The 18,800-nt window shown below is 54.6% G+C and overlaps 4 protein-coding genes across 4 annotated transcripts; 2 read left to right on the forward strand and 2 right to left on the reverse strand.

Moving 5' to 3' along the window:
* On the reverse strand, positions 1–2,174 carry DICSQDRAFT_138675 (uncharacterized protein; the record flags this gene model as incomplete). The annotated part of the gene is made up of 15 exons (XM_007367929.1): positions 2,139–2,174; positions 2,010–2,081; positions 1,608–1,957; positions 1,507–1,553; positions 1,246–1,413; positions 1,079–1,141; positions 912–1,009; positions 762–853; positions 694–701; positions 508–633; positions 433–448; positions 328–370; positions 250–258; positions 154–191; positions 1–92 (listed from the first exon to the last, which is right to left on the reverse strand). Coding segments are annotated over exons 3-15 (832 nt in total), but the record flags the coding sequence as incomplete, so codon positions are not given.
* A 1,392-nt stretch (positions 2,175–3,566) lies between these two features.
* DICSQDRAFT_148591 (uncharacterized protein) lies at positions 3,567–3,877 on the forward strand (the record flags this gene model as incomplete). Its single annotated transcript, XM_007367930.1, has 2 exons — positions 3,567–3,627; positions 3,669–3,877. 2 exons carry the CDS (start codon positions 3,567–3,569, stop codon positions 3,875–3,877), a joined length of 270 nt encoding a protein of 89 aa, XP_007367992.1.
* Positions 3,878–5,880: 2,003 nt separating this feature from the next.
* Positions 5,881–7,968, forward strand: DICSQDRAFT_182046 (uncharacterized protein). The gene is made up of 5 exons (XM_007367931.1): positions 5,881–6,108; positions 6,166–6,231; positions 6,296–7,428; positions 7,498–7,857; positions 7,912–7,968. Exons 3-4 carry the CDS (start codon positions 6,307–6,309, stop codon positions 7,807–7,809), a joined length of 1,434 nt encoding a protein of 477 aa, XP_007367993.1. The 5' UTR covers positions 5,881–6,108; positions 6,166–6,231; positions 6,296–6,306; the 3' UTR covers positions 7,810–7,857; positions 7,912–7,968.
* A 3,064-nt stretch (positions 7,969–11,032) lies between these two features.
* DICSQDRAFT_109032 (Zn-dependent exopeptidase) lies at positions 11,033–14,673 on the reverse strand (the record flags this gene model as incomplete). Its single annotated transcript, XM_007367932.1, has 11 exons — positions 11,033–11,253; positions 11,330–11,825; positions 11,890–12,330; positions 12,381–12,679; positions 12,743–12,804; positions 12,861–12,963; positions 13,021–13,105; positions 13,160–13,268; positions 13,340–13,578; positions 13,637–14,286; positions 14,494–14,673. The coding sequence occupies 8 exons, from the start codon at positions 14,671–14,673 to the stop codon at positions 12,602–12,604; spliced, it is 1,506 nt and encodes a 501-aa protein (XP_007367994.1). The 3' UTR covers positions 11,033–11,253; positions 11,330–11,825; positions 11,890–12,330; positions 12,381–12,601.
* Between the last annotated feature and the right edge of the window lie 4,127 nt (positions 14,674–18,800).

The raw sequence follows: 18,800 nt of genomic DNA on the forward strand, positions 1-18,800 counted from the left end.
TTCCTGCGGCCCGAGACCGCATAATCCGAAATTCCAACAGACCCGGATCTCGAATGTTGAGCATCATGCGCGAGATGAGCACGTTTGACAATCTGGGTTTCAAGTAGGAGAAGATCAGGAGAGAAGATGGGCACCACAAACGCAGAGACGCACACATTGGTCAGAGTCGTAAAGATGCCCCTATATGCGGTCTACGCCGTCCAATCAGCGTCCAGCGCGAGGTTGTGACGATCACAAAGGCGTGCCTACCGGTGCATCCTAGCCAGTTGGCATCCGTCGTAAGGCATAACGGAGCGATGATCTCAGGAGACGGTATATGCAACGCACCAGATATGTGATTATAGTGAACAGGTAACAGATGGCGAGAACCCTGGAGCGGCAGCACCTCATGAAAAATTATCGTCACGACCGTCACTGACCGTAAGGACTTACCCAAAGTAGACCGCCCCTACCGAGGCAAAGCTCAATCAGCGAGGTAGAAGCATGAATGACTGAACGGACGCTTACCGTCCTTGAGCATACAATCAAGTAGGCCATGGCTCCACAAGCGGTCGCTGCGGATGCCCTGCAACAACGTGAGGACGAAGATCGTTCCGTCAAACACGAGCATCACGCCCCATGCTATCGCAAGGACTGAATACTCAAATCAGCTACGGGGCGAAAAGTCAGGAGCACGCATTGGAAGCTACCCACAAGTGGCCCTTCAGGCGAGGGAATACATGTTAGTAGGATAGGGGCAGGTTGTGCAACGTTGTGCTCACTGGTGCATTGATATTGGAAAAGAGCAGCGAGAGGACACCGTCGTATCGGGTGGACTGTGTTCCTGTAGGCTATGAAGCGAGAATATGCTCCACTGCATGAGGCATCATTTGTGAACGCTCTCCTCACGTAGTAGAGGAAGAAGAGCATACTACAACGACTGCGGCACCCAGGGTGAGCATTCCTACTAGTAGATAGAGTACCCGGCGATTGCGCCTGTACAGTGCATGAGTACGAAGTAAGAGACAAACTATAGGACGCATGTGAACAGGTTCAGTAGAGTCCCTGGCTTCAATTGCGAGCAATCAGACAAGCTTACGCGCGACTATCCCTTGACTGAGGCCAATCAGAATCTGGCGGAACGTCTGTAGTTGACGACACCTGCATTGCGCTGTAGTCAAAACATAGAGCATCCTCAAAATTTAAATACTCGCGTCTAGATGGAACGAATGAACCCACGGACTAAATGAGCGCTTTGGTACACACTCACAGAATCTGGTATCTCGGCAACCAATTCGTACACGACGAGGGTATGGGCGAGCAACACGTTGTATCTGTTGAGGAAAAAGAGTACTGATGCCCAGGAGAGAGTCCGGAACCAGTAGCGTTCGACTTCAAGATGGATAGTTTGGGCAAAGTCGTAATATAGCACAGCTGCACAGAATAAGTTTGATTAAGATAATCCATATCTTCAGTGGCAAATGCAGGATTGGGTTCAAACACCATGAACATTTAGAAATTACTCACTTAAAGCGATCGTTGGAAACAAGTGTTGGTACGAAGTGAGTTGTGCCCTAGGCGGAATGTAAGGGGGCACAACCGAGACGCCTCGATACTCGCTGACTTACATAGCCGGACTTGACGGATTCACTTGACTCATTTCAGATCGAAGGTCAAGTACATCTGCTATCCACAGTGCTGGAGTTCCAGTGCCCCAAGAGAGAAAGACGAAGTGTTGAGCAGAGTAATGAAGACCGAGCCAAGGAAGAAAGCAAAGAGAGATAGTGCAGTGGATTGCGAGCCTGCATTTGTGAGGCCGCGACATGCCAGGGTATCAGGACGAGGACTGATCCGAAGGTCTCAGCCTTCAGGCACGATTTGATCCACGTTTTGACGTTGTGGTTGCAGGACTCGACGCTGACCAGGGTGCCGTAGTCACATAGCATACTGAAGAACGGAGGCGCTGTTGAGCTGCACGCTTCGATACGCAGTCAGCTTCAGCCTTCGTATTCGCTGGCAATGACATCCACCAGTGTAGTAAACCATTCCTGTCGGCCACGGATGGCAAGCAAAACGACCGCAATTTGGATTCATACTTGTCCCTGGTGGTGGTTCGAATCAGCGAACTATATCAGAGGGGGGAGCTCGATATGTGGTACCACCACCGCTGTCACATGCATCTGAATTCGCGTGAACCGTCCATGCCTTCTTGTATATATCAAAGATTAGATCGAATAACATCGTAGATGGTGCTTGCGACATCTCTTACTCTGTCACACAATTGCTGGTTGATACGGCTGGTCGTGTCTGAGGTGCCAACGCGATGGAAGCGTCTATCAAGGAACTCCAAAGGCCCCTTTTGGCAAGCGGGCCCGGGTTTGCCCGCCAAATTCGGGCCGCCCATGCCGTGAGCAGGGAAGTCGAGTTACGGGCGGCTATTCGGACTCGGAAGGGATTTAGCGGACGAGTCCAAGTCCAATCCCAATCCCATCCCAAGTGCCCGGAAACGGGGTCTAAGGACTCGGGTGAAGTCGGTGCAAGTGAATGTCGTGTCTCTCTTCCCAGCAGTCGGGGCTTACCATGACAACAGAAGCGACGTTCAGCACTCGGAGCATCATAATTATCAATGCAACTCGACAGTAACGAGGTGGCTTCAGCGAGACTGGCCGACGCACACAATAATTGATCAGTCACATTCCGCGTGCGGATGTCTGTGGTTCTGCCGACCAAGTTGCTTACGAAGGCGTTGTTGAAAGCGTCAACATTCGACGGAAGGCTCGTACTACATAGGTTCCATGTAATGATACAGCCGTTGTAGTCCAAGCAAGGGTCCAAGCAAGGGTCCAAGGTCTACCTACCAAGTACCGTAAACGTGAGAAACAAGAGAAGAGAGAAACGATAACGAGTACAACAACACAGTATCCGTCCATATGACCAAGCACCCCGGAGCCGCCTGTGCTTCAGGTGGCCCTATCGAGTCGTACGTTCCTAACGATACAGCATCCTCCTGCGCCCCTCTCCTTCCCTTCCTTCCTTCCCCCGCTAACCATCTCGGCGTACTAGCACTTGCAGAGCGGACGTGTTGTAGAAATTGAAAGCGAACACGAACGCCGAACGTAAGAGGCAAGAAAAGGAAAGGGAGGGAAGGGTTGAAAGGGAAACGCGTCGGAAGTGGATAATTTACAGCATGTAGTAGCGCGCACGAAGCGCATGTAAGCAATCATGATCGTGCGGCGTGAGCATGACGAGAACAGCCTTATGGCAATCAGAGTCGTGTCAGATGAGATGGGAGAGGCGAATGAAGAAGGAATGTGTGCGTCGTCGAGCTTCGTTGAAGCTTGACGGTGAGCCTCGTTCGAACAGAAGAGTGCGAGGCGACCGCGTGATGCTGGTCCGAGTCGGGTTGTCGGAAGACGCGTGGGTGGCACGTGTATGCGTGTATGGAAGGTGGGAGGTGGAGGTATGGCGTGTGCGTGAGGGGGATGTCGGATGTGATGGTGCTCGTGAAGGTGTCGCGGATGAAGGGAGGGCGGCCTCGAGCGCGCGATTAGAATGGGGTCGCGGTATGTTCGGTGGGTGGTGCAAACATGATAAGTTACTTGTCTCAGGCTAAGCTGAGCATGCGCCCTGGAGAGAGAATCAGCTCCCGTTTGTATGTAGTATCTTCCAGATCTCATATTTACCTAAAGAGCGCGTTTGTGGTGCGGAATGCGTCTACCGTTTAGGCAATGACGCATCCGGAGTGCTGGACCTTGTTAAGACCCTCCTGGTCGACGAGGATGTCCTCGATATCTTCTACAGAGGAGGCCACGGGCTCGTCAACCGGAACGGGAGAAGTGATGACGAAGAAGGCGTCCATGTCGGTCTGGGTGTGCTTGCGAAGATGTACAGAAGGTAGCGCAAGCGGTGGCTCAATGACCCAGCGAGGAAGGCGACGGAGGATTTGTTGACGGCTTAGACTCTGCGACAGCTGAGGCTTTTATGTAGTCGGCCAGCGACAGAAGTGTTGTGTGTGCTGTCAAGATGGGTGGGACAGGCACGGGGAAGTGACAACGAGACAATAGGGAGCAGGGGATGCCGTCTCTTGGGACTGTGCATCTTATGCAGGAGAGCGTGCCCGATGCGGCGCCGATACAGTCATCTAGGGACGGCTCTCAGCCGTATTCATCCCCTCATCGAGTATAGGACGGAACTTGTAAACGATGTCCGCAGCGTCATATCAGTCGCTAGATTGGTGATTGCCTACCGACGCATAGCCATCCGTATCCCGACGCTCCAGTGGAACATGCGGTGCACTTAGCGGCAACATTGTCTTGCAAGGCATGCCCTGCGCCCCGAGTTGTCGTCAGTCCCGGTCAGTAACAAGAGCAAAGCATTGCCGTACTCACCTCGGAGGACTGCCTCTCTTTTCCGTTACGACACGAGTATGTCCTGTGGTCTCACAGTGTTATCCAAATCAGACGCCTACATACATCGTGCCTCCATAGCTTATTGTTTAGCGGTACCAACGCGCGATGAGCGGGAGATACACACTCGTGGTAACTCAGGGAAGCGCGGAAGCGACATTGACGAAATGGCATACAAATTCACAGCGAGGCCGCCGTGCCCATCACCACGCTATATCGAAGAGAACGTCTTCGCGCCCGATGTGCAACACGAGGAATCCGCCTCGGAGGATCGAGAGTGAAGCCGCAGATGCCGTCGTGTCAAGAGACTCCGCAAGACAAAAGGAATTAGCGCCGGAAGGAACATCGCGAACACACTATTCCACCCCGATCCGGAAGGTCGGCTTTCCGCATGAGCCAGCCATCCGCACCGAAGTGAAACGAGTGATTGTCTGGCGAAAATAGCCAAGTCATTTGTGACACCGCGTCATTCCCGACTTCTAAGGAAGACGGCCAGTCCGGTGTTTCTCTCGGAGTCTCCTGCAGTCGGGGCGAGTCATCCGCTACGGAAGGAACTTGAAGTGTGCGCGAGCTCGAGACTCCTCCAAGTGATCGCTCTATATGTACTGATCACAGAATTGTCAGCCATAAATGACAGGATCCATAGCTGAAAATATAACATACCAGACCGGCCCGATGACGCTCAGCATGGCCGCAACTTGACTCGGGCAGGGAAATGGTTAGAAGTACTACTTCACAATATCAACAAGAACGCGCAGAGTCTCGCACTCGACACAGACGCGTTGAGCCACCGAGAGTGGGTCCGTGCCGGGCAAGCGTGCTGAGGTGGCAGTCCACACTCATGACAAACACCAAGTACGTCGGCCTTAGCTCATGGTACGGTCGACGTGATGTATTGGTATAGCCTGGGCTTTTTCAATGTAGTAGCGAAGTCACAATCTGGAGTAGATGAAGCCAGAGGATTTAGGAGAGGAGCGCAGAGTAAAGTCTGTTGAGAACGATGTTGAAGGCAGCGGGATAGGCTTACGTCAGCACCTAAGGATCGGGAACGGAAATCTCCATCCTCTAGACTTAAGTACTCGCACTCTCCTGCAGTTCATACATCATATGCATGATGTTGGACGATCTGTACATGTGCCTTTGCTTGGGCTTCAATTAAAATTGCGCAAAGTAACAATGGCATTACCTTTTGACAATCTGTAGTTCATGTTTCACTGCATGAGTGCCAGTGTGTGTACATCCATCTGCCTAAAGCATGCAGCACGAATTGAATTACAACGTGTGCAAGTAGATGGCTCAAGTATCTTGACCTTGTTACGATGAACGTTTCAGGTATCGTTCAATCTGAGTGAACGCAACGTGGCGCCGAACATACACATGCGCCCGGTCATCTACTAACGAGAAGCTTTCCGGGATATCCCGAGAAAACACCTGAGGGCGGTAAGCGAGCCCACATGCGCACGTTGCAGTCGTTCCTTCGCTGTTGCATGTTGTACGAAGCTCTTCGAACGGCAGGCAGACCAGCACACTCCACGAGTCCTCGGAGATGCCTTGCTTCAGACATGCCACAATCATGCTGGCCTGCATTCACCCTTACGACTTAAAGCGGCCTGGATTCCTTCCGCGAGCAACTCCCCACTGAAGCTATCACAGTGCACCTGTGAACTCTGCCGACCTCATCAAAGTGCGCCTGTCGCTCCTGTCTGCGAGCTTAGACGCAGAAGTGCGTAGCTATCCAACTCACCATGGTGTCCTCCCGAATGTTGACTATGATATCTAGCTATCAGTGCCAACGACGGGCTTTACAGACGATCTTCGGACGTGTCCACCTGTGTGCATTGCTTCGGTGAGTACGTCCCTGAAGTATCATTATCACCATTGACTTTCTTCCGGACGGTCTCCTTCTGTAGATTCTGCGACGATGAGGCTGACGTATGACGTTCTCTTCATTATACTCGAGACGCAAAGTCTTCAAGACCGCATTCATGACCTCTCCTCAATGTCTCGAGCATGCCGAACGCTCCGAATTCAGGCCATAAAACACTTGCTTGATCACGACGTTACGTTGCGCGACGCAAGAGACACCCTGTCCTTCGCACTCTTCATGCTTGGCGACGAGGACCGCCGCTTCCCTCTCCTTCGTCGGTCGCTGTCGATTAGGACCGGGAAACTCTCCGGTCGGGCAGCCCTTGCGCTTTTCGAGCTCGTCTCGAGAATCTGGTCGCTAGAGCGCCTCGTATTGACGAATGCCGATCAGATCCTCGCATCCGACGCCAGGCTCCCACGCGCCCTTGCGTCCCTCACCTGTCTCAAGCACCTCGACTTCCACGCGACGCAGGACTCCAACAACTCCGACTGCGTCTACTTCTTCAAGCGCATGCAGTCTCGACTCCTCACCGCTTCTCTGCACCTCCCTTCCCCCATCCGGCGTTTCATGAATGGCCGCCTCAACTGCGAGCTCGTCGACCCTATACGCCTTCTCCGAAACTCTGCAGACACACTAACTGAGCTCCACGGGTGCAACTTCGAGGCTCGGCGCTCCCACGACCTCGTCTATCCACACCTAAAGCGACTCAACGTCCATCTGGGTCTCATTCCGCTCATCGCGCCGTACATGGTCTCCTTCCCGAACGTCACTTCCGTCGAGGTGACATGTGGAGCTGCGTTCGAGCCGAGCACCGTACCGTCCTTCAGCTTTATGAACGAAGATGGTCAGATGAACATCAAGCCTTGGTCCGCATTGGAGGAGCTTGTGGGGAACTTGACAGACATCTACGTCCTTGCTCTTCGTTGCACAGTCACGACACTCCGTGTCAAGGCTTCAGGGAGACATCGCATCTTGTCATATCTGGCAGAAGTCTTGTCGCACGCTAGACCGACTCATCTGCTACTGGAGGTGGAGTCGCCATCATTCTGCTTGGAGAGCGATGACAGCTTGATGTCCGTGTTCCGGCACGGAGATGCTCCCCAGAGCATCCGAACGTTTGTAGTGCGCATCGTCCTCCAAGGGGAGGATTGCAAGGCTGATCTGGACGATCTCTTCGTGCGCACTCCTCCTCTTGGCTTCGATGGTCTTCCGGGGTGCTGATATCCACCGCCGTCGTGCGCGCAGGTCCGCGTAATCGAGACGATCAAGCCTCTCCCTCTCACCTCCTTCAAGGTGCAGATCCTCCACGAGAGCCTAGACCTGGAACCCGACGACCGGGATGGCCTGCAGGATCTTGAATCAGCGCTCGCCCCATCGCCTAGCGCGCGAGTGGCGCAAGAAGGAAATTTCTGCCTCCTAGAGGCGAAACTCCGCGAATGGGATGCTACACGTCACGTAGACTATGTCCGACAAGCATGTCCGTTGTTGAAGCAGTTGACAGTGGAAGATTTGGGCTGCTCCGTGGTTCCCTGGCCGCTGCTTTCTGTGCGTTTCTAGTGTGCGCCGGGAGGGTATAGAGCGGCTGCAGATGAGTAGTATGATATGGTACGTGGTGTGCTCGTTCTCGACGCTCGAGCTCATATACATTGGAACATGCAGTTAGTCGCAATGACAGCCTGTGTATAGAGTGTGAACCTCGTAATCTATCCATCTTCTTGGCATTAGTGTGCTGCTGAAGCCCGGCAGAACTTATGCAATTCTCGTTGGTGGGATTCCTGCTACGGTCAAGCGGCGAGCAACCGGGTCAGGATGATGTGGGCTCGACGCCTTGCGCTCTACCATTTCTCAGGCCAATGCCTTGATCTTCGCAAGGTGGTCCTAGCTTCGCTCGACTTGACTGGTCAGATGGAGGATCTCCCTCTACGACTGGAGACGTCGACGCACAGGCCCTCTGCGATCTAGGTCGTCAAGGTAAAGAAGAGGTTTGCACAATATCGGGGTCCAGATGAGTTGATAACTGTGGATGACACGGACACAATCTTCGCTTATTCGCCCATACATCCATCAATTGGCGCCTCCGCGCGGAAACTGTGAGCAGTTTCGGTATGTAGGTCCTTTCGTCTTACTTACTGCTATCCGAGTGCACGGATGACTCATAGTTGTATTTACTGCGAAACAACAGGAATCTGGGTGCGGAACAGAGAAGTGTCTAGGCACGCTTTCCTGAGCATCTCAGCTGATCCCCACAGTGCGAGTCATCTTTAAGTTTGGTGTGTTCCGGCAACGATTTTGGCACGGAGAGATACCTGCTCGGAGCCAGTACATTCCATGAACAGACTGTGCAGCCGGGGAGACCGAGGACGCGGTTAGAAGCAAGTTTTTGTATACGGTGGCTTTTGGATACGGTCTGTACAGGGTTTGTCTGCCGCGTTGGCTACTGTATGTCATCACAATTGCACTCGATACAGCCAGCTGGCCCTGCGATTATGACGCATCATCCAGGCACGGCATGGATTCAAGATCAAGGCTATACATGCTCTGCGCCTAAATATCCATTGCTCTTTCGTGTGAGGTGCCATTTGAGAGCATATATTCCTTTTGAAGGCAACACCGTAACAGCTTTTCCACCGACAGGGCAGCAGCTCCCTGTAAGAGGTAGTAGCACCAAGGGTCCAGGATCGCCGAATTGTCAAGTCATAGTGCATATATTCTAGTTTCAAGGCAGCTTCAATATTCCGAACATACTTGCCACAGGCTGCTATTGTCTAAAGTTCAGGAAACGGCAATTTTTTCGTACACGAGCTCTCCTCTCGGTCCCGACGAAGTTCTGGAATAACACGATGCTCATATTGATTCTGATATCTCACAACGTGGCATCTATACATATCACGATAATTCATTTGGTCAGCCCTGGTCTACAAGGTTCATCTCCAAGGCGACCTGTAGTCCAAGACATTCCGAGTCTACAGTCGAAACCCTCATAACCCATACCCCTCGGGATAAGCCTCGAAGTACTATCGCGACCCCAGTGTTCGGACAGACCCCAGTGTTCGGACAAACGACCGTATCTCCGTCATTGTACACCCGATAAACTTGCAATTTGGAAGGTAGGTGCTCATATGTGTTCCAAATCAGCAGCAAAAAGAACTGAATTTATATCATAAGCCCGTGGGGCGATCTTGAGGAAGGGAGTGGTGCAACCCATCCCTATCAAAGCTTCGGGAGTCTCGCTTCGTATCCCTCTTCGGGCGCTTCCATCCAAATCTCGTGTACGTATTTCAACCTACGCATATTGCTCAATACCCAATTTTCCGAGGCCTGCTCAGGGGAACACAGAGGAGAAACAAGAAGCAGCCCTCGAGGGCGTGACAATGCAGCCACAGTTTGACTCTCCGACTTGCTCGGGATGCTCGGCTAAGGCTCATAAAGCTGGAGAACGGAGATTCCCCGAAGACCGGCAGGTGTCGGCAAGCGTGACAGATCGTGACCTGCTGTGCGGAGAATTGTCCGAACACTGGGGTCAGGCCCTGTATATCCTGTCTCCATCGCTCGTGTCTCCTTCAATATTTCTCATGTTTGGCAAATAGCCTATGCATATGCATCTCCTTTTGCATGCCAAAAATGAGCATTATCGGAGTACAGGAAAGTACATAAAACGAAGGGATTTCGCAGCGGGCGCCTTTTTGTCCGAACACTGGGGTCGCGATAGTATGGGTTATTGGAGGTTATGGGATAGAAGGAGTTTAGCGCCTAATAAGCGCCCTGGATATGCCAGGTACGTGGGCGTCAGACGGGCGCTCACCTCTCGTTTGCAATCGATGCCGGGATCGTTTTGTTATGTCGAGCCCATCCAGAAACATCGGGAAGTATGAAGCAATGCATGGATTAGTCGGAAGCTTTGATTGAAGCAGAAAATGCGACAATAAGGTGCTTAAGCCCGTCCAAATGTGCCCTTAACCCTTCTGATTCATGGGTTATGCCGGCCCAAAGAGGTATGGGTTATGGGTTATTGCAGGATTATGGGTTATCCCCCCTATACCAACCCGGGAATTCCCCGAACCTATGGGTTATAAGGGGTTATGGGTTATGAGAGGTATGGGTTATGAGGGTTTCGACTGTACTACTCTATATCCCGCCTAGTCTCTCGTCTCCAAGACAAGCGAGACCGTGCGCCCACAAATCGCGCATATCCTAGCTCGAACACCACATCATGATATATTACCAAGATTGCGATGAGATAGATCTCTCCTGCCCTGATACCAGGACCTTCGAGATCGATGCTACTCCGCAAGACAAAAGGAGGCGTGCGCGCAACGAACACTATCCTTGCCTAATCCGGGTAGCGCGTGCACACTGGTGGGCCCGGATATCCAGCGCCTAAAGTACACGGGCGTCCGGTCTCTTATTGTGTTGGATGGTTAGGGAAGGTGCTGACTCCCTGCATCGGATGATTTTCCGCGTAGGCAGAGACCGCAGCCCAGGGCGGGCAGCTCGACGCAATTGTGAGTATCGGGGCGGGGGGACCGGTGGCGTTGAAAGAGTGTCTGAGAAGGGACCGCACCTCAGTACACTGCATTGAGTGTAATGGAGAGGACAGGGGCACGAGCTGTCTGACAGGAGTAGAGGACGGTTTGAGTGATGATAGCGCCGTGTCAGATTACACTGCACGACTGTGCGAAAAGGAAGCGCGAAACGAAGTCGAAGATAGCCTGCCTCGCACGCGCAGTCACCACGAAAACCTGCCCAGAGCAGAAGGAGCATCCGCGCCTCGCAGCGTGCCCGCTATGTCATATTGCGATCCGGATCTTCCTGAAACTTGCATCTAGTGGCGCTGTGTACGACATATCCCGTTCCCCGGAGCCCGACGTACACAATAACGACGTCTCAGATGACTCAACGTCGTGAGCCAGGCGCACTCGCCGAGTCCTCGACCCGGCTCGGGCTCCCCGAGGCCCTACCATCTCGTATGGAGCGACAAGATGAAGCAGAACCCGACTAAATCTGAGGATTTGGAAACAAATCAAATTGTACTAAGCGCGTTGTGCTCGTCCAACGCTGCATTCGACTATCCACTCACCGCGGCACCCATGCAGCGAATCGTCGTCAAAGCCCGACAGGATATCTGGTTCGTGCAGCACGGCGGATTTCCGGAATTCCTGCCTCACGCTCGGAAGGACCTGCCAGTCACGCCGGCCGGCCGCCTTGGCCCACTGCTCTATTGTCAGTGTCGTCGTGCCTGGGAGGACAGAGCGCCCCTGTCCGCTGCTCTCATGCCAACGCGGTTAAATAGCAAGTTGACAGGCTTCTTGTGTCTCTCTCGTCGACAGACAACGGCACGCTCTCGAGCCACTCAGCGCAGCGAACTTCTTCGCTTCCAACGCTTCCACGCTCAACACCGTCCTCTCCAGCTCAGTTGTCATGGACGCGTTCTTCACCATCTCCTCTCCCCTCCCCGTCGAGGAGCCCGCCGTCGAGGACATCCTCGTCGACTCCGAGGGCACCAACAACCAGCAGCACTCTGGCTGCGTCATCGCATAACCCCCGCGAGGCAGAAGGGCGCGCCTGCTCACCTGGTACGTCATCCCCCGTCCCATTTCCTCCTGTCTCAATGCCGGGCTGACATATATCATCCGCCAGCGTAGAGGGAATAGCCCATACACTCACCACCATCTTGACGGCGAGCGAGCACGCCGCATGCTCGCTCCGACCACACCCACCCACGACCCGTCACGGCCTCGCCAGCCACATCTTCGTTCACGGCGCCTTGCATATCTTTATCGGGTTCGCAGAACCCCGATGCGACTAACTTATCACCTTGGCCAACGGTGTTTGATTGTTTCTTCACAATTTACGTCTCGGACTCCACGCGTAGAAGGGTAGGAGTGGGGGAAGCGGGGAAGGAGGCGAGACGAACATTTGACGACTATTTCGTTCTGTATTTGTCCTAGATACATCTAGAGACGACCCACTCTCATTGTACTGTATACATGCACTTCGCGACTCACCAGCGACACAACCCCATTTGTTCCGTATTGTAGTAATGGTACTGCTTGGACTGCATGACTTGCAACGACCGATCTGAGACGATATGAGCCACGCAAGAAGCCTCGGAAAGGTAAGAGACTCACCTGGTCAGTCCGCACGCGTGCTTACGCCCTTGAACACGACGTCGTCGCACGCATCACATTACCACTGGTGCAAGGAAGCCAACTGCGTTCCGTCCGATGTCCCTATGATACAAGACCGGTATTCCCGAGAGCAACAACAATAGTAAGACTCGAAAGCAAATCGACGATTGTCCGCGCCCCCAGTAAAGTGATGATTTGCTGCGATGCAGCACGCATGCATGTCATGAATCGTCCCCACCTTCGACGTCTTCAGCCGGACCGGACAGGTCGAAGCCGGCAACGTGTAGGACTGCCGCGAGCTAGACCGCGTGGGACCTCAGTGAGCAGAGCACAAGTGCAGGCTATGACGGCAATTCGCGTACCTCGACTTTCGCGATCGACTTAATCTGCTCGAAGTCGTACCCCTCCCGCTCGCTCAGATCACCTGCGAGACGGCCAGATTAGCACAAAGATTCGCCATGACGCAGGAGATGAACAGACCGCTATCGTGGTACATAGGGTCTGCGATGAGCCCTATCCGCTCCTCCACCTGTGCAGCAGGGAAGCCGTACTCATGGAAGCGCTGGTGGTCGCTGCCGCCGGGCTGCACGAGGGCCGTTAGCAACCAGTCGCAACTCTCTCCGCGGAGGGGAATACTCACGTAGGGAGAGTACCCGACTTTGAGGTCAGGGCTGTAGATCGCAGAGACGTTCGCCAAGATCTGTGTGACCTCAGCTGTGCCGACCCTGTTCGGACCCGTCAGCGCAATCTGGATGACCTCGGGCCAAACAAGCACCCACAGAGCAGGATCCGACAGCGCAAGCTGGGGCAACTCCCCGGCAACATGGTACGCCAGCATGTCGCCCTGGATCATCATCGTGACGTTCGCCCCAGCGTCCTTGAGCGTCCCTGTCGTGCGCGACGGACGTCAGCCGGATTACCGAACGGGGGGGGGGGAAAGTCAAAGCGTCGCAACTTACGCGCATATACCCGCGACCCGACCATGCCCTGCTCCTCGCCCGCGAACGCGACGAGCTGGACGTTCTTCCGGAACACCACGCCGCGGCGCGCGATTGCGCGCGCGATGCCCACGAGCGCGCCCGTGCCGGAGCCGTCGTCGTTCGCCCCGGGGGCGCGCGCGCTCCCGAACGAGCCGCGGGAGTCGTAGTGCGCGCCGACGATGATCGTCTCCATCGTGTTCGTCGACGCTGCATACGTGCTACGTTCGGATGAGTGAGAATACTGAGGTAGCATGGCATGGAGGCGAGAAGACGTACCAGATGACGTTCGGAGCGAAGCCTACCTGAAAGGCCTCCAGGACGCACGACGCCCCCGTCTCCTCTATCTGCTCCTTCAGCCACTCCGCCGCGCGGAGCGCGCCCTCCGTGAACGAATGCCGCGAGACGATGTTCGACAACGCGTCCTCCCCAGTCAAATACCGGATGTCCCTCCGCAACGAGTACACCGAGATCCCGTTGACGATCGACGCGACGACGTGATTGAACTTGATCGTCGAAAGCGCCTCTCTCAGCCTTTGCTTCGCCTCCTCTGGTACGGGGTACAGAGGGATGGGGGCTTCGGGGAAGACCGAGTACCGCCAAAATCGCGGGAGCGACACTTCACCGAAATTCACCGCGTCCAGAACAGAAGCGCCCATAGAAAGGAGCACGCCGTCGTGTGCCCGGTGCAGTGTCTGAACAGCGCGCTCTGTCGATCTCGCGGGCCGCTGTGATGTACTCAATGGCAGCTGCGGCGCCCGCGCGATGCCGCTCGACCAGGGGCTCGTGCGTGAGTGCGAGGAGAAGTCTGTCAGGTTGCCAAGCACCCAATCGAGCTCGACATCGAACGGCGCGTCCAGCAGGGAGGGGTCGACGCGCACGCGCTCGAGCCATACGAGATGTCGGCTCTCTTGCCTGTCGTGCGTCGCCTCTGGGGGCTTGTCCGCGTCCTTCAACCCGGGTATCGAGACGAAGTAGTCCAGACCCCCCGGGTCCCTGCCGCCCTCCGCGTAGTAGTGCGCCCACGCTTGCACCATCGAGTCCTCGTACGTCGCGTAGGGATCGAAGGCGTACGGGAGCCCTCCGGGGGGCGCAGCGTCGTGATGTGGGCGCGGCTCGGAGTCGGTCAGGCGGACGGAAGTGCCGAGGCCCATGAGGGAGAAGGAGGACGTCCAGCAGGCGTCGTCGACGATGAAAGCATGGCGGCCGCCGTAGATGCCGTAGTAGTTTTGCTGGAGACACTTGTACGCGCCGAGTTTGAGGTTGGAGAGGGGGACGAGGAGGAGGGTCGTGAGAGGCAGCAGCCCCTGGACCATAGCGATAGCGATGACACTCAGGCCAGAGACGGAGACGAGGAAGAGGATCGAGGTTGGATGGTAAGATTGAGTTAAGTTTGAACTTCACAGGCGGAGAAGCCGCCGTGCCGCGATGTGCCCGCAACGGACAGCAGGCTATGCCGTCCGCGGCATCTGCGACTTTTTACTGGGCAATACGGCACTTATCTGATGTTCTCAAGTCAATACCGGCTGCGGCCAAGGAAGCCCGCAGAATATTGGAATGTCATCCCTGACGTGAGGAGGAGATTGGGCAGGGATTGTGGGCGGAGTGTTGTGCGTATGTGGTGGCGAGTGTGTTGCCTAAGTACCGGCATGCCCCGCTTCTCCTCATTTGGAAGGTGCTCATGCGAACGCCACGAGGGCTGCGCGCAACTTAAACTCGGTCGTCGCTCACGCTCAAACAAGACTCGCACAGAGAGCATGGTAGGATAACATGGCCATGTTATCATCTAATCGCACGTATGCTGAATACACTTGGATGCTGTAGTAGGTGGTGTTTGTCCACTGGACGCGTCCAGGACGAAGTTCAAACGCGGCGGCCTGCCAGTCGGGTGCTCTCTCTCCCCTCCATCATCATCATTCCCAGAAAAATCCCTCCCCGCACCTCGGGACTCCAGGCGGCCGATAATGGATGCGATAAGTTAACGAAAAGGTGAGTCGAAGATCGAAAGTGGACATCTTGAGCGCCGAGGCGAAGAACGAAGAAGTGGTGCCAGAGCGCGATGCGTGGTCGTGAGGTCGTCGAATGGTCGAGAAAGAGTGTGGCGGTAAGGTAATTGTTCGGTGATGTTCGAATAGTAGTCGTGCGTGGGGGTCCACGCTAAAATAATCTGCGAGGCCTAAGGTGAGCAACTGGGGTGTGTCTGCAGAGGAGCGGAAGAGGCTTACCATGCGCGTCACAGAAGGTACCAGAGAGAAGACGAAGGATGCACGCCAAAGGCGGCGGATAGAGTCATAGAGACTCAGGCGATGGTGCAGCCGCTGTGGTTATCCCCAGAGCCATCGTCGCAGTTGATGAACACGACGTCGGTCGCGGGCTCGTCGATCTCGACGGGGACGGCGGGGGCGATGGTGAAGAACGCGTCCATGACGATTTGTGGGTGTATGTGTGGTTCGTGGGTGAGTAGGGTTCGGTAAGTGTGGTAGGAGGTGCGTTGGCGGGATGCAGAGAAGAAGCGAGTCGTCGAGGTACCAAGGGTGAGTAGGTAGACCGGATAGGGCGACTGGAGACTTCGCTGCTGTTCCTGGCCGCGGCCGCGGGGGTATTTATGCGTTCTCCATCCTACCTCTTTGCCTCTTTGCCAGACAAAAGCGCAGGTCCGCGGATGGATCGGGCCACGGGTGGGGTCTCGGGGAGGGCGTCATGGCTGGAACGCGAACGGACGGCGCAAAAAACAATAAGGTGAGATAGCGCCCGCTGCATGTCTGAGATCGTGAACAGCCAGACAGATCTCCCGAGCGAGATGGGTGTCGTTCGCGTCACCCCTGTGTCTTGTCTCCCCTGTCAAGTGCATCTCGATATTGCCTCTACTGCCCGCCTGCCCGCCGCCCGCCGCGCGCTCACGCACCTCCGGCGTGCGAACCACCCACCGTCAGACAAAGCGCGCGCAAACCTTACACCCGCGAGACACAGGCCTGGGTTCGTGACTGCGAGTGCGTGCGGGCGGCTCATGAGTCGCAAAGACAATACGAACGATCGCCCAGCATCAGCTGCGCACTGTACGAAGACTCACATAATCTGCAACCCTATCCCGTAATCTATCTGGTGGCCAAGGGACATATCGCAGGGCATCACATACATTGATCCCGCCACTAGACAAGAAACCGCACGCCACGCGGAGACGACATGGGGTGCAAAGTCGATGGTCGTTTATTGTTATGCTGGGCGCCTGATCGCCCACAGGTGTTGGCGCGCGCGGGTGTTCGGGATTCGGGAAGACCGGCGATCTGGAGTGCCTGGGTACGAGGATGCGAGGTAGGAGGTTCGAGAGAAGAAGTCGGGCCGCGTGCTTTGATCTGCTTCTGGGAACACTTGCCTGGGGGGGAAGGAGCGAGTCATGAGGAGAGGAGAAGTTCTAAGATGGGCGCTGGGACACGCTAGTGCGTTGGAGACTTGCTCGAGACAAAAAGCGAGAGTGTGCTCTGGACTTTCAGGGTGTGCGCAGTGCGCATTGCATGGCGGTATATGAAGAGCTATACCGTAAGTATGCCGCGGGGCGACACGTTCTTTTTTGTTTGGTCGTTCGTGCATGAGAGTATGCGTGGACTTGGCTATGGGATGAGCGGAGAATACGCTGCTATTCTTGGATGCACAGGCGATAGGATGAGTGACGGGATGGGAAAGACAATGCGACAGAACTTTGATTTCCTGGATGGTACTAGCTAGCTGTCTGCAAAGTCGGCAGCGAGGGCGGTGTATCCGACCTCACCGTTACTTATGCGAAGTCCTTGCAGAGCTCCGGCCTGTTCTCGTGCCCGGGCCCACACGGTGAGCCGAAGACCAGTACCAGTTCTTGCGCTCACTCGTGTCATTGTGTCCAGTGTTGTCATTGACCCGTCAGTGACGGGGTCGGTCGATGCGTCAAGTCAAAGGGTCAATAGGTCACGTCAATGATGGACCCGTCAATCAATCGTGGGAACCTCATCGTGATTGGCCCAGGATGGGATGACGGGGACCGGTCATCGGCTAACCCGGTCCGCACGCTCTTCAGACTCGAGTCGCGAGCCTGCATATGTAGTTGTGCGAACCTGTAAGACTTGTCTTGGATATGAATTGACTCTGCTTCCTCTGGAACGTAAGTTGTGCACCTGGGTCCACAGTTGTGTATTTGGAGAGAGAGAAACTACGACTTGTATTTAATGTAGTTGTGGTCATACATATCGGGACAGGGATTTGGACATGTTTGCATCAGCAAAAAGTCGATGAAGAGGGGAAGCACAGAACAAAATATTCGTGCGGATTCTGCTTCACCAGACAGAAGTCCTCGGAAACAGTTGCTTTCTGCGTCCCCTCACGGCCCTCAGTTGCACCAAATATTCCTGAGCCAAATGTTTTCTCTAGGAGATACAGCCCGTGTATGCTGCAATTGTGGTCATCTGTCTCTCCAAATACTTTCATGTAGTAGAGCTTACAACATTATCTGCACCTTCTCTACTTGAGTACCAAGAGAGACCACAATGATGACTGGGAGGTTGATGCCCCAGGTCGGATCGGCCTCAGCAAGCTTTCAGCTGAAGAGACCTGGACTGATGACCTTGCAAACTCAGACTTAAACAGGTGCTATATCATACTACAATCTCCTGGGGAGCCACACGGGCAACCCGACGCAGGAATAATGTTCAGGACCGTGCACAGTAGGTCGGACTTGGTCTGGATTGACCGGCGTCTCACCGCCCCTTAGACCGCATGGCTCATGGTCACGTGTTTGATTGACGGGTCACTGACGGGTCATTGACGCGTCAGTAGGGGGTCGATCGATAGCATTGACACGCATTGACGCATTGACTTTGACGCGGACAGCACTGGTTGTGTCCGGCGTTCAATCTGCGTTAGAGGTTTTCTTTCTAGCGCTCGAACATACGACAGGAGAAGGTGTACAATCTTGTCCTACCAGTGTGCAGAATAGGCTTGGCGAGAACAGGTGTGCTTCCAACTATACACAGACGTGCGGCTCTATGCATGTAGCTATAAATCCCGGAAGAAGGGCGGTTCGTTGTCCGCGTCTCGCTGCTTGCCGATGTCGATGAAGTCTGCTGCCTTGCGGCGCTAGACTTACCATAGGCACCAGCGAACAGACCAGATCTTGCGACGTCTTCGTCTTCTGCGATTCCACAGTTGCACCTTGCACATCAATCTACTCAACAGGCTGTAGAATATGGTCCGGGTCGCTGAAATATGAAGAAAAACAAGGAGTCAGAAAGCTGACAATGTAAGTCGTCCATTGCGATCCCATGAAAGTCCCGCGTTGATCTGCAATCAGGCTGCAGGCCTCATCAGTCACGAAGCGCAAGACGTATGTTACACGTCCACCTTACTAACTAACTCATAAGAGTACAGTAAGAAGTCGGAAGGTTGATCACTTGCAAAGACTTTTACCATGGCAGGG

Source organism: Dichomitus squalens (assembly GCF_000275845.1).
Source record: "Dichomitus squalens LYAD-421 SS1 unplaced genomic scaffold DICSQscaffold_30, whole genome shotgun sequence".
NCBI classification, from domain to species: Eukaryota; Fungi; Basidiomycota; class Agaricomycetes; order Polyporales; family Polyporaceae; genus Dichomitus; species Dichomitus squalens.

Excerpts from the sequence above, each read along its gene's own strand:
- DICSQDRAFT_182046 (XM_007367931.1), top strand. The coding sequence starts at position 6,307 with ATGAGGCTGACGTATGACGTTCTCTTCATTATACTCGAGACGCAAAGT. Across the intron at positions 7,429-7,497 it reads CTGATCTGGACGATCTCTTC|GTCCGCGTAATCGAGACGAT; the intron begins GTGCGCACTCCT and ends TCGTGCGCGCAG.